General features: G+C 38.6%; 1 protein-coding gene across 50 annotated transcripts in view; it reads left to right on the top strand.

Annotated features, from left to right (window-relative positions):
• ZMYND11 (zinc finger MYND-type containing 11) overlaps positions 1-15525 on the top strand; it is a 157796-nt gene that overhangs the window by 113039 nt on the left and 29232 nt on the right. For 24 of the 50 annotated variants that reach the window (XM_065582788.1, XM_042858956.2, XM_042859000.2 and 21 more), the window contains 2 exons: positions 5621-5665; positions 8513-8674. The exons of 11 other annotated variants lie outside the window; for them this stretch is intronic. In XM_065582788.1, the coding sequence (XP_065438860.1) occupies positions 5621-5665; positions 8513-8674 (207 nt within the window). The remainder of the gene's footprint in view (positions 1-5620; positions 5666-8512; positions 8675-15525) is intronic. 15 more of the 50 variants (XM_065582795.1, XM_042859009.2, XM_042859013.2 and 12 more) reach the window with 2 other exon arrangements.

The raw sequence follows: 15525 nt of genomic DNA on the forward strand, positions 1-15525 counted from the left end.
CTTGAAGTGTGGATGCACTCACTCACTTTTGGAACCTCAGCTTAGCACGTATCTTTCACCTCCTTCCCCTGATTGGCAAAGCCTTTCGGAAAACTATGAAGTTCAGGCCAAGCGTCAAGTCAAGTTCAAGCCAAGAGGTCTAGGCTTCTGGAGCTGTTGAATCTCACTCTAGATCACTCTCTGTCTTTCCATCATGTAAGACCTTCTGACTCAATTTATTAGAGGGATCTCAGCCACATATGTCTAGTGTACCTGAAGAGAAAGAGATTTCCCAAGTAGGTGATTTCATGCTGTTGCAAATGCTGAACCCGGAGCATTTTCATGGACCTGTGTCGGGACAGGAAGTTAAATCCTTTTAGATGTGACATTCCTGACTTTACATGCCTTTGAGGATGGGCTGGTTAAAGGCTTGAACACCAGCTCCCAGAATATCCAAGCATCAGTCATTTTGGCCTTAAGAAGCATGGTAGAACTCTGTGAATTTCTACCTGATGGGTGAGATATTTTAGAATTGCTAATACACTAAAGCCAAGACCCACTCCCTTTTAGGCATGCAGGACCTTAGCATGGAGCTAACCACATACACAAGTGCTCCTTCTGAACCCATGAGAGGGGTCTCAAGGAAAGCCTTCAGCATTAAAACTGCCTTTCCAGGGGCCATCCATGCTTCCAGTAAAGTGGGGGAATATAGAGACCTCCTGTGCAGGGATCCTCATCACGATATAGTACAGTAAAAAGAAAGCCGATTCTCCATTTCCTTTCCAGATTATTTCCCCTTTCCATTTGGTTCAAGAGCATTTCATTTCCTTATTGTTCCCATTCCCACAACACTGGAAAGAAAGTGCCTGCACACAATCACAACAGCCTCTAATGTTTCAGTGCCATGTTGGATTTGAGACTGTGTGAAGGAAGCACACACTGCTGGGAAGTTCTTCCTTCTATCATGAATAATTCTAGAACATCCATCTCTACCCCTTCAGCTAAAAGAGGAGGTGTTTTCTCTATAAAACTGTGTAAGACATCTCCTTGAGTATTTTACTGCTTTTCTGAGCTTTGGAAACTCTGCTTTTAGTAGGTCAATCCTGCATGTTGTAATTTGTTAGTGTCTCATTTCTTCTTGAAAATTGGTACCCACTCTGTCTGTCTTGGAGTTGGAGTCTGGTGTTGGAGTTCTCATATCCCATGGGTTGTCTGTGCTGGTTTGAGGGACTTTGGGAAATGATAGTTACGTGTTGATTTGAGAATAGATTTTTCAAACTGGTGCATAAGGGTGTAACCAGGTGACTTTGGATGACATTAATGACTGTTACATGGCTCTGCCATTTATGTACTTGTTCTGAAAATGAGCATCTTGGTTTCTTCCTTTTCCTCTGTGCCAGTCCAGATACCTTACTCAGTTTTTACTATGTTTGTGGAGCTGTGACTCCATACATTTCTGGGAGTGATGTATCTTATGCTAGAGGTTGGGTGAAACCTTACTGAAGCTGGTGGATATAGCAGCTATCCTTGATTCAGGATAAATATAAAAAGTCGGGCTGTCGATCATTTGCAATTAACTCAAAAAATTAATCACAGCTTTAATCGCACTGTTAAACAATAAAATACCAATTGAAATTTATTAAATATTTTGGATGTTTTTCTACATTTTCAAATATATCAATTTCAGCTACAACACAGAATACAAAGTGAACAGTGCTCACTTTATATTATTTTTATTACAAATATTTGCACTGTAAAAATGATAAAAAGATAGTATTTTTCAATTCACCTCATACAAGCACTGTAGTACAATCTCTTTATCGTGAAAGTGCAACTTACAAATGTATATATATTTTTTGTTACATAACTGCACTCAAAAACAAAACAATGTAAAACGTTAGAGCCTACAAGTCCACTCAGTCCTAATTCTTGTTCAGCTAATCGCTAAGACAAATAAGTTTGTTTACATTTATGGGAGATAATGCTGCCCGCTTCTTATTTACAGTATCACCTGAAAGTGAGAATAGGTATTCGCATGGCACTTCTGTAGCCAGCATTGCAAGGTATTTACATGCCAGGTATGCTAAATATTCATATGCCCCTTCATGCCTTTGCCACCATTCCGGAGGACATGCTTCCATGCTGATGACGTGCGTTAAAAAAATAATGTGTTAATTAAATTTGTGACTGAACTCCTTGGGGGAGAATTGTATGTCTCCTGCTCTGTGTTACCCATTTTCTGCCATATATGTCATGTTATAGCAGTCTTGGATGATGACCCAGCATGTTGTTCGTTTTAACAACACTTTCACTGCAGATTTGACAAAATGCAAAGAAGGTACTAATGTGAGATTTCTAAAGATAGCTACAGCACTCGACCCAAGATTTAAGAATCTGAAGTGCCTTCCAAAATCTGAGAGAGATGAGGTGTGGAGCATGCTTTCAGAAGTCTTAAAAGAGCAACATTCCGATGCAGAAACTACAGAACCCAAACCACCAAAAAAGAAAATCAACCTTCTGCTGGTGGCATCTGACTCACATGATGAAAATGAACATTCATTGGTCCGCTCTGCTTTGGATCATTATTGAGCAGAATCCATCATCAGCATGGATGCATGTCCCCTGGAATGGTGGTTGAAGTATAAAGGGACATATGAATCTTTAGTGCATCTGGCGTGTAAATATCTTGCAACGCTGGCTACAACAGTGCCATGCAAATGCCTGTTCTCACTTTCAGGTGACATTGTAAACAAGAAGCGGACAGCATTGTCTCCTGCACATGTAAACAAACTTGTTTGTCTGAGTGATTGGCTGAACAAGAAGACTGATTGGACTTGTAGGCTCTAAAGTTTTACATTGTTTTATTCTTGAATGCAGTTTTTTTGTGCATAATTCTACATTTGTAAATTAAACTTTCATGGTAAATAGATTGCACTATGGTACTTGCATTAAGTGAATTGAAAAATACTATTTTTTTTTAATTTTACAGTGCAAATATTTATAATAAAAATAAATATAAAGTGAACACTGTATACTTTGTATTCAGTGTTGAAATTGAAATCAATATATTTGAAAATGTGGAAAACATCCAAAAATATTTAAATAAATGGGTATTCTATTATTGTTCAACAGTGCGATTAATTGCGATTATTTTTTTAATCGCTTGACAGTCCTAATAAAAAGCAATTAAACTCCTTTATGAAGTAGATAGCTTGAACAATAGGAACTACCACCCAAAACTCAGGCCACATGCAAGACCAGTCAGGAATCTGAACTATGTGGATGGAGTAGGGGCTGAATGGGTGTTGTTTGAGGGAGCTGTGTGTATGAGGGAAAGCAGCAGAAACACCATAGAAGCACACAAAGAAGGCAGCAAGGAATCTCCAGAGACAGCTAGAGAAGCACTTGTAGCATGATCTCAAAGAAAAGCCAAGGGAGAGAGCTTTTGGGTAGAGTGCTGGCTGGAAAGACGCTTAGACCTGCAAGCAAAGAAACTGTCTCCTCTTGTTTGATTCCTACTGTGTTTAGGGAAACAGACCTTTTTAAATAAACAGGATTGTATCAAAGAAATACCTGACTCCATCATCAATTTCTCTTCATAATGGAAACAGTCAGCAAGACCCCTCAGTTTTACTAACCGCTTGGGTCAAAAGGGGTAGCAATAATTTGTATGGCTTGGGAAATCTATACCAGAGCAGGATCAACCAGCAGGGTCCCTTTCTAGGGAAGTTTCATCATTAGAGCTTTGTTTCCCCCCTCCCCTCATTCCATTTGCTGATTGAATCACTTATACCTGTTGTCTGAACTAACATTAAAGGACTTGGGGAAATCAAATTAACAGGTAAGAAATTACCAATGTTAATAAAATATACTGGTTATGTAAAGGAGAGGTGACCCCTTTTGATAAAATCTCTACAGGATGGGGTAACCACACATTTATTTTGTTATTACAGCTTCATATAAAAGCTTAGCACGAGAGTGATTATGACTAAATACTAGTTCTGTGCCTTTTGTATTAATTCACTGTTTTGTTTTATACACTTTTTGCTGTAATTATGACTGCTGTTTCTCTTCCCTCACTAATATATGGAAGTGGTCTAATAGTTACAATGGTGATGCCTGGTTACTGTTAATTTTACTGTCAATATATACTACACTTCTCCTACTTAATGGTATGTTAATTATACTGCAGACTGACACATTATCCAAATTACAGATTACCTATTTCAGTTATAACTAAGTAAATCTCCTTTAGTAATGAACAGGCATTTCTCTCCCTTGTACATTTGCCTTATAATGAACATTTTCTTCATACACTGAAATTTATTCTCACCATGACAACAAATATATACTTTATTCAATAGAAAAGTCTAAGGCATGCTGACTCACTCTGTTCCCTTGAGTTTATCTATATTTAAAATGTCAAATGTTCTGGATAGCCTGACATTTTTTGTCCCATGTTATTTTTCTGGGGTGCAGGTGTAAATTTATGTATTTGCATTAAGAAAGACACCAAAAATATGGAAGACAGAACACATGAAAGTGAATCTACCCTTTGGTTGTCCCTTGTGCCAAATTCTGCATGTTGCTGGGATTGCCTCCCTTCAAGGTGCTGAGCACACTCAAGTCCTGTTGACTTCAGTGCAAAGTCACCTTTATGATGTAGAATTCAATTGATTTTAATATAAAATATCAATGCAAGAGAGTAACAGAACACCACACCATCCCATCCAATTCTGCATAGCATAATATAATCTTTGCCTGTTAAATACAGCCTGCAATGTAGACATTTGCTATCCTCCTAATGCATGCATCTACAAGTCAAGGAACAGCTGAATAAAATGAGCTTATGTTATGTTATATCTAAGCTATGTAATTTTACTGCCAAATCAGCTCCCTCTTGGGGGCTGTGGCCAGTCACTGGGTGCCAGTAAACTAGTGAACTTGAGCAGTGGGGCAGCTGCTGGATGGGGATTCCCTTTTTCTGTTAGTGCAATGACCCAGGAGGTTTCCCTTGCTACTCATAAGAAAAAATATATTGGCAAATTGTGTACTTGCAGTGGAGTCCTGGTTCATTCCAAATGGCCCCCATGAATTTGTATCATCTTGTATTTCATAAGCAGATCAAAAGGACTATGAATGTTATTTGTAAAGCGACAGTACAACTGCTGCTAATACACAGTAAATAAGGCATTTCCCTAATTTGCCAAAGAATTGACATAGTACAGTAAATTATATGATGTGACAGCCATGTTTTTTCCCCATGCCCATTTGGTTTTCATATCTGAGTGCTCATTTTAGTTCCTCTAACATTTTTGGAGCTGTCAGAGGTTACATGCTGCTGGGTTTTGGGTTTTTATGTTTTGTTTTGTTTTCTGTCTTTTGTTTTTTGTTTTTTCCCCCCCTAAAGTAGTATAAGTGCATGGGACAGTTTTTGGTAGCACACTAAAATGTGATGAAAATGCTAGTAGATAAGGTAGTATGCAAAATTTATAGGAGGAAATGTATGCAAACAGATGGTAGAAGCGACTATATGATTTCCCCATCACCATGTTTGAATTACTTCTAGACTGTATATATCCTGATTATAAGATGGATTACAGTATAGATACCAAGATGTTTTGTTTTTTTATTTTGAAAGGCCTACAGTATGCAGCCTTTCTCCCGGACAACAGCAAAAAACAAGGTGAACAACTTTTGCACTATGTGGTCTTAAATTCTGTTATATTTTCTGTTATTTTCTGCTACATTTCTCTTTCATTAGGATAGTTTAGATTACTGCATCTTATTTTTAGAGTTATTTTATTTATCACACCATCATCATCCTTATCACTTCCAGATCTGAGTTTAGCCAAAACTGTGTACTTATTGTTTCATTTATTTTTCTCTGTGGCACTGGAAGTGGTTACTCACGTGTTAAACTTCAAGATGTATACTTGCAATGGTGGCCCTTTAATCAGTCATTTTCGTAGTGGGTGATGACACCTGGTGGTAAACTTTGTAAATGCAGACTTAGCTATGTTTGTTCTTGGCTCTATTTTAAGAACTTGTACCTGTTGTGACAAGAACATAGGCCGTCAGACTTTATTTAAATAACTCTAGTTTCCTGCAAGGGAAATATGTTGGGGGCCAGAATCTGCTTCCATTTACTGCCATACAAACCAACTGAAGAAAATGAGGTTTCACTGCTGTTAGAGGAGAATTTATTTGTGTAACTTGACTGTTGAAGCCAATAGTGTATTTTTCACAAGGGATATTTTGCCTTTTATTTATTTGTTTTTAAAATAATGAATACTGTGCATAAAAATGAGTTTTATTTTATAAATACATGCACCTTATGTACTTCAATTAACTGAAAATACCTTCTAAAAAAGGACAAAAAGGACAGAGAGATTTGTTTTTAAAACCCTATAGTGGGAATTCAACGGTCTGCCGCTGTTTTATTTAAGGTCATACATGATTTTTGGCTTGGCCATATCCTTTTTCTTCCCAGCAAGTGTATTTGACCATGGTCATAAAACCTTGCATTCAATTGACAGTATATTTCCACATAAATGGCACATCTGGAATATACTCAAGTATTTAGTTCTTTCAATATTGTGAACTACCTAATCCTGCGGTAAAGTACCTTCCCATCAGTAGCCTCAGCAAATGGACTTGAGTCATCTTGATTTTTATTTAGGAAAATCTTTGATCAAAAGCTAATTCTCTCTCTTTCTTAGCTGGCCTTCTTGCTATGGATGAAGTTTTGCAAAGTTACATAAAGAGGAATAGTATTATAGGAAATGGAAAATGTACCCAAATTGTTGTTTCATTTTGATATCTCTTTGTTAGTGTAGTAGCAAATCAAATACTCTGAAATATATTGCTATTGTACTTTGCTGGGAAGGGCTTGGTATAGTGAGTGTACTGTGTGTAGACATCATAACAAAAGCTAATTTATTAGAGCTGAGGTCCACAAATTTTGAAAATTAGATCCAGTGAGTAAAAAAGACAAAAGTCTTATTACATTCTGAGCTACAGATATGGGCAACATATTAATATTTTCATCCCCAAGGTTCTGAGTTCAAAGAGAATTTGATGAAGGTTAAAAAAACTACTGTCCTGTTATTTTGGCATTAATACTATGTGTTCTGGGGTGTAGGACACCTGGGTTTGGGATCACCATTGCGTCCAAGGTGTTTTTCTACTCAGGTGGGTCATGGAGACAATACAGTAATTCTTCAGGGACAAGGAAATGATAACTGCCACTTGCTGTATAAACATCTCCTACTCAGCAACAGTGGAGATGCTGTGTTGGAGGAGGTCACTCACATGCAAGGAATAAAGTCACAGTAGTTCCCAGGCATGGAGAAATGAAGTGAGGATTCTCAGGACTCTGGATCAGCCTTGGTCGGACTAGATGTGGTGAGAACATCTTTTCCAACAGTTGATGGGCAATACTAGCACCACCTCCGCAAGATGAGGGTAAAAATCATTTGGTCAGAGTTAATCAGAGTAATTCTTTCAAAGAAATGAAAATCAATTGAAAAGTGCAGTGTTTGCCATTGAAAGGAATCAGAGTGATATCTGAGCTTTGGAAGTTATTTTCTGTTTTGAGTATAGGGGAAACTGTGCATTTCAGATAACATTAGCAAATGTAAACATTTAATGGGGACCACTAGACATTCTGTCTATTTTAGTATTGTAGACTCCTGGGGCTAAATTCTGGCTCCAGTCACATGCATGCTCCTCTCATTGACGTCAGTGAGGATTACACACATGTATCAGAGGTCAGAATTTGGCAGTTGAGGCTACATTTTCAAGGAAGAGTGTATCAAAACAAATCTGTGTATCAGTAGAATCACATTTTTGTCTTCCAGGCAGTACTCCAGGAATAATCCTAGTAATGTCCAGCACTGCAGATAAAACTTTTTTCTTACTGAATTTTATGGGGATGGCTCGTCAGAAATTTTTATTGAACTAATAGGTTCATCATTTTATTTATGCTTTGTAAGTCACACTTTAGAACTGAAAACTTGTCATTTCTAATAGTGTAGAAGACTGTTAGGCACCACACTTCAGTAATTTATGTTAGAAAATACACCACATCTTTGGAAAGGGAAAAGAGAACACTGATCTGCAATTTGTTAAGCTCAAATGTTTGTTGGGTAGTCTAACAATTAAGTATCTTTAAAAAAAGGTTAATAGGTTATATCATACAAGACTAGAACCAAAAAAAATACTTTTATTATGGAGATTTTTAATGTATAGTTTGGGACATAGCTCATATTTGGGTTTGTGTTACTAACCAGACATTAAAAGAAATAAAGGCTAGTATTCATATTATGTTTAAGAATAGCGTGTTACATTAATGAAGTTCTTTTAGTATATAGGTTTTTATTCCTGTTTTTTAAACACAAATGAGGTACAGTACACTTCTTTAAATGTTTATAATGTCTAACTGCTGCTGGACTTTAAGAAGTATCAATTTTGTTCTTAGTTGCTGCAGATAATGACAATATCATACCAAATTATTTTGTATTTTTTGTAGGACTGGGAAACAGAAAATCATGACTGGTATTGTTTTGAATGCCATTTGCCTGGAGAGGTGTTGATATGTGACCTGTGTTTTCGTGTGTATCATTCCAAGTGTTTGTCTGATGAGTTCAGGCTTAGAGACAGCAGTAGTCACTGGCAGTGCCCAGTTTGCAGGGTGAGTACCTATGAGCTTTAATGTGCTGATTAGAGGGTTGATATTCATTAATAGTTTCATTAAGGTGGCACAGATGGTCTGGCCAGGTTAACGGATTAAGTATTGCCTATCGAAACAATGATACATACATAGTGTACCTGTACAAAGATTCCAAAATACTGTGCATATAGATGACTACTTTTTTGAAGATCCTTTGAAGGAAGTTTGTATAACACTTAAACAGACAAATATAATGCTTCCTCACTATAAGCTTTTCTGGTATTTCTGAATGCTAATGTGGTTTTCAGCACTAAGAAGTAAATTCATTCTGTGTAAGCATCTTGCTGTGAAGTATATAATCCATACACTTCCTAGAAACTCCTTATAGGAAGGTTTCACTGTATTTAGACAAAACTTCTATATCTTTGATACTGCCCCTTTTGTGCCCATTAAATATTTTGAATTGCACCCTGTCCACTTCTATCAGATCCTGAGGTAGCTTCTGCTATTGTTGATAAATGATCTGTGGGAAGAGGGAATGGAAATGAAAACTATATCTTTTGGGAAAGACCAAATGAAATAGTCAGGTAGGTATTTAGGTAGATTTCATAATTCTATTTTTCCCCATTAACCTTATATGAATGCCTACCGTATACTGTGTTGGTGTGTATGTAGAAAAGTGTGTATGTATGAGTGTAATGTGTGATTCAGTTTATTATGGAAATGAGCATATAAAATACTGTTCAAGATGCTATTTAGTTTATTGATAGTCGTTTTAAATATAGTGTATTTTTCTGAACCATAATTTGAATGTTTGCAGTTTAATGATCATGTTATTAAGGCTTTTACTTTATTGGAATAAAATTATACATTATAAAAATCAGAGGCATACTAGGGCAGCTTTCAAAAATATGGGATGAAATCCTGGCCCTATTGAAGTCAGGGAGAGTGTTCCCATTGGCTTCAGTGGGGCCAGGATTTCACCCACAGCCTCTACATATTACTTTTCTTTTCAAGGTTTTGTCCTTTTGAGCATGGTGGGAGGAGAGTGCACTACAGGAATGGGCAGGGATGTTGTCTACATGCCATTAGGCAAAACTAAATAGCCAAGCCATGCTATTGTTCGTTGGCACCTGGCCTTGAATTAGCCAATTGCATCCCCTTACTGTTAGTATTCCTGCTCAAGGAGTGGGGCAAAGGGCACATTCTGAGCCTTAATTAAGTGGAGGGAAAACTACATCTGAATTCTTAAAAGAGGAACTACTTGTGCAGAAAGCATTCAACATTACTATTTGCTCTGTGGCATTGGGATGCTGAAAGCAAGATTAGATTCGTTAGATGTATGTTTGGAACCAGAGCTTGTACAGTGAGCCAACCCTGAGATGGTCTCTGCTGCCAGGGATGTGGGTGCCCACTCTCTTTATGCTGCAGAGAAGCTGTTGGAGGCCACATAGTTATTAGGGTTGCTTCTTTTAAAAGTGAAGCACATTTCTCTTACTTGTGACTTGACAATCATCCGGATGCTAATTGTAAAAAGCAACACTTTCTGATTCATTGAGTCAAGGCAGACTGAGAGCTGCAGGCTTCTGGAAGTGTAAGGTAACTAAGTCAGCACAAATAAGGGAGTGAAATGGAAAGAAAGGAAGCGGGAGGGAAAGATGAGTAAGAGTAATAAAAAATAAAAGCATGTTTATCCTTTCCATATGAACATACAGGTGTATCCCAAAAATGGCACTTGTGTGGCATTTGCCTGTAGAGGACAATATATTCTGCATTACTTAGCATTTAATTTCACCACTCAGGGGAATGCAACCCAAAGCAATTCTACAATCCTTGGAATTTTTAAATAGATCTTTTAAATCACTATTGATGTACATAACAAACACACACATAACTCACAGATAAAGTTAAAATTAGATATACTAGACAAAATCCCAAACTCCGCTCCAGACTGAGGTTGTTTTAAGTTACAACTGGGGACCAGGAGAGTACAAAGATGACTTACAGCCACTTTCTTCCCCCTCTCATCTGCTGTGATATGACCACTGTCGCATCAGAGGATCTGGTTCACTATCCAATGTATACAAATAGATGAGGCAGCCGGTTTTGAGATACATTTTACTTTAATCCTGGAATCTTGAATTCCATTAGTTTATGCTGATGATTTAAACAAACATTTACCTTGAAGAAAATATTTTGAAACTCATCCTCTCTTCCATGAGTGATGTGCACTTGTGCCTACTGGTCCATTTTTTATCTCCTTTAGAATACATTTATTGGCCTTCGTGATTCATTCATTTTCTGACCCTGAGACTTTGCAGCTCACTCACTGGCCACAGGTGACTATCAACCTCTTTCCCAAAAGACTTCCATTTCGTAGTATGAATACCACTTCCCCTCCTCAACAGCACTACTTGCTTGCTTGCTTTCTGCTTAACCAGACTTGCTTCCCACCCACCACAATTCTGCAGCAGTGGACTAGTGGGTCCTCCCCAGACTCTGAAGGCAAGAGGGAGATTGAATTGCTGTCCAGTCCCACACACCTGGCCACAGGTTTGGGAGCTGTTCTGTATTTTATGACCAATTCCAGCAGGTGACTCTCTATTCTACTTTTATTTTAAAAGAGACAGAGAGAGAGAGAGAGAGCATCCTCAAAATCATAATAGTTTAGAGTGCCCTGGCTGATGTCAAAAGGACATAACAGAGCTATCTGTGAAAGGGCAGAGGGATTTACTTTGCATTGTCAGCAGTAAATTCAAGAAAAATATTAGCTGGGACAAAAAATATGCATGTCTAATAATATTTCACTCTAATGCCATTGCACAGAATCTTTCACATCCAAGGCTTTCACAGCTCTTTAGAAAGGAGAAGGGAAAGTGTGTTTTCAAACAGAATATACTGGATAAATAATCTAAGAACACTTCATTCTTATTAAAAGGTTTCCCATGTAATGCTGCCCAGTCTTTGGACTGTTCATCACACAGTTGCTGGGGTTTGATACTTCAGTCACCCAGTGCAGCTTTATTTTGCCCACCTGCTTGCTCCAGAAACATTTTACAAAGCACACTATCAAGGATTTTTCATAATTTTAAAATATTTTTCATTCCACAATCTTTATTACAGTTCCTTGGAAGCTTGGCTCTGAAATTTGTTTTCTTTCCATTGAGTGCTGAACTTCTGGCCCTTTTATTTTTAAAAGACCAATATGAATATTTGGGGTAATACTGCATAGCTTTCAGCATTGGTAAGAGGATACAGAATCAGGCATAGGTTCAAATACAGTCCAGGTTGGTAGTGACTGGAAATTGTCATGGACTGCTAACTGATCATTGCTTTATGTTGGTGCTCTCAGCCCAGTTTCTGGTAGATAGCTGGTTTCTCTGTTATTACCTATCAAATGGATGTGAAGATCAGATAGCCTTTCACCTGTATCAAAATGGTCCCTCCAGGACATGTTAAAATCAGAATGGTGAGTCAGTGGGGGATATGGGAAGATTGCAGTGGTGTTGCTTCCTGTTGGGTGGATAAAAGGAAGAATTTCATTTTCCACTGCTGTTAGTTTGGCACCTATTAGGGGAACTAAAAATAATAATAATACCAGAAAAAGTACTGAATCATTTGTTTTGGAAAAATTGATGCATGCAAAGACTTACATGGACTTCATAAATAGAAATAAAAACAGGTCAGCTTTTGAGTGTTACCAACTGTGATCATGTCCTTTTAAGATTTTCTTAAGAAACAAAAAGAAGATGGAAAGGCAGGATGGTTCAAGGCAGTAAGTAACGTGTCCCATTTTCACACCCACACACCTACCCTGGGGCGAGATTTGGCTTCATCTAGATGCTAGTGCATTCTTGTTCAGCTCATCATTATAATTTGTATCTTTCATCCAAGAGCTTTCAAACAATTATGACTTGCAGCAGCTCAGTGAAGTAGGTAAGCATCTTTATACAGGGTAATGAGCACAGAGAGGTTAAGATACTAAATACGAGGGTGATCTATATTCTATATATTCTAGTGCTCAGTAGTGTGAAGCAGTTAATGGAATATATAGAAAGATAGTGTGCTCATTGTTAACAATCTACCCATAGACATAGTATGTTGAGTGGAGGGAGTACAGTACAGAAGGTTAGAGGCACAGAAGGATGCTGGTTACAGCAGTACAATGATTCAGTTACTCAGGTTTGATTTGTGGTCACTCAAGATTATTTTGTTTAATATAAAATAAGAGAGATGAAGAGCCAAAATGGAGAATATTATTGTTTCATTTATTGTGGGCATCGTGGAAGAGAAGAGTTTTCATGAGTTTAAAAGGTAACTACCAGGCTCACAGGGTATGGAAGGCATTCTCTATGTAGGGGCAGGCTCCCTATTCAGCTCCTCATGGCTCCCTGGAAGCAGCGACATGTCCCTCCCTCAGATCCTAGCTCCGCGCACTGTCCCCGCCCCAAGCACCAACTCCGCAGCTCCCATTGGCTGGGAACCACGGCTAATGGGAGCTGCAGGGGCGGTGCCTGCAGGTGAAGACAGCGTACACAGCTAGGAGCTGAGCAGGAGGGACATGTCGCCGCTTCCGGGGAGCCCCCCCAAGGTAAGCGCCGCTCAGAGCCCTTATCCCCTCCTGCGCCCTAGCCCTGAGCCCCCTCCCCCACACACCCAAACTCCTGCTGCTGCTGGGGGCAGGGAGGAGGGAAGTGGCCTGAGACTGTCCCAGCAGCGGCCAGTGCGGCTCCTCGGGCAGCCCCCGCACCAGCCACACCAGCTGCTGCAGCAGTCACGGAATCCGTGATCTCCATGGCAAACTCTCAGCCTTAAGTATAATACAGAGTTAAGGGACTTGCCAAATCAGTGACAGAGCTGGAAAGAGATCTCAGGAGCCCTGACTCCCAGCCCACTGCCATGTGTACTATTTACAACAGATCTTAAATTTTCACTCCAAAGGGTCCCAAAGCATTTTCCAAATATAAACTGATTCACAGATTAAAGAGCAGCATTTTCGAAACACTCAAGTCCCATGTTTAAAAGTGACTTATAAGTCATGGACACACAAGCAAGGAGCCAGGCTAGAACCTTGGTCCTTTAGCTCCCAAAGCACGTGCATCTTCTGCATGAGAACTCCTATACTAGATTCTTCCCACATACATATATATGCACTATATACATACACACTAACAAAGCCAACTCTTTACAGTCTGATGGGATCACAAGGCAAGGTGGCACGGCAGCAAAATAACTTGATAAATTGGCACGACTGAGGGCCTGATCCAACTCCAAATGAAACCAGTGTAAGGATTCCCCCTGGACTTCAGGTGGGAGTTGGATCAGGGCCTGATAATCTGCTCTTGAGAAGCTTGATACTTAAACAGAAGGGCTGTTGCCAGGCAGGAAAGGGTTACACTAGCAGAGGTGTGGGAAGGCTTATAGAGTGTACTGCCTCACTGTACTCTGCCTGGTTCTTCCAACTTCAAAAGTTCACAAATTCATATTGTTTTCTCACCCCCCAAAAATGAGAGATTAAAAGAGCGCCGGTCTGATTCTCATTTACATTGAGACCCCTTTATACTGTGCTGTCTATGTGAAAGGGTCTTTAAAGTGGATGTGATTATAATTTACTCCTATTCCTTTGCACTGCCAGAGCAATGTAATTGAGTTTCAGTATGACTGAGAATCAGGCCCCAGATCTAACGTTATCCATCCTCTTGCTTTAAGTAGCTTGAGTTGGACTACTCTAAAACTATTTTTAGTATTTAGAAGTACTAATTTTGCATGTTACCATAAGAATATGTAATGGCTTTTTTAAATGATAGGAAGACTTTCAGTGACACATTTTCCCAACATGACTTCCAAACTGAACTTGAGCAACAAATATCTGACGAAGGGCAAATCTTTGTGGAAAAGTAAAAGAAAAGTCTTGATAATAATTTAGTTTATTAAAGAGGTGATTGAAAGTTGTACAGCCAGGAGACTAAACAAACAGTAAAAAGCCATTTTGCTGGCTCCTTGGCTTTCATTACTTAAAATCTCAAAAGTAATGAATTTTAGATGTCAAAACTGCAAATAAGATTTTTCCTAAAATAAACCAGTGTAGAGAATTGGGGAGAAGTGGACAGATCCTGGCCAAACAGGCTAATTAATTATGGTATAGTAGTTTTCATCTCCACTTGTGATTAACAACAAAGCCAGATATCTGTCTTTTATTAAAGCCTTAGGTATCAGACTGCAACCCATTTATCCTATATATTCTCTTTACAAATCTGTCCTGCAGACCAATGCAGAAAAAATATTCATATTAATTGGGGGACATTTTCTGCAGATGATGAATTCAAGACTATGTCAGAAAGGGATATATAGAGAGAGACTGGGCTAGGCAAATGAATATTATTGTATCCTAATGAGTTTCAGTCTATTCAAATGCTGTGTCATTAGAAGCACACACATTGCACTCTGTTGCTTATTTAAAACCTTAAAATGACAGCAGCTAGTTCACAGTTATCTTGTAATGCTCATTTAGGTTTCCATGGAGTAGAACTGTTATGTTTTATGTAAGACAGCAGTTGAGATGGATTTAAACAGATTGGGTAGTCTCATAGCAGGTAAAATTGAACATGGAGATATATAAGGTAATGCACATTGACAAAATAAATGCAGTTGAGCTCTAAAGATGAAATTCACCTCCATACAGAGGCTAGAAAAAGACCTATGTACCACTTAAGCCCTGAACATAGGGCTTAGGTATGACATGAGTGCTAGACTTGCCTTGGGCTGGCCCTCTGCACAGTGGTGAATTTCATTCCATGTTTGCAGCGTTGTGTGAGGAGAAAGGCTTAAGTGTTGATATGGATATCACAATAAAGATGTACGTTTAGTATGTA

Source organism: Chrysemys picta, chromosome 2 (assembly GCF_011386835.1).
Source record: "Chrysemys picta bellii isolate R12L10 chromosome 2, ASM1138683v2, whole genome shotgun sequence".
NCBI classification, from domain to species: Eukaryota; Metazoa; Chordata; order Testudines; family Emydidae; genus Chrysemys; species Chrysemys picta.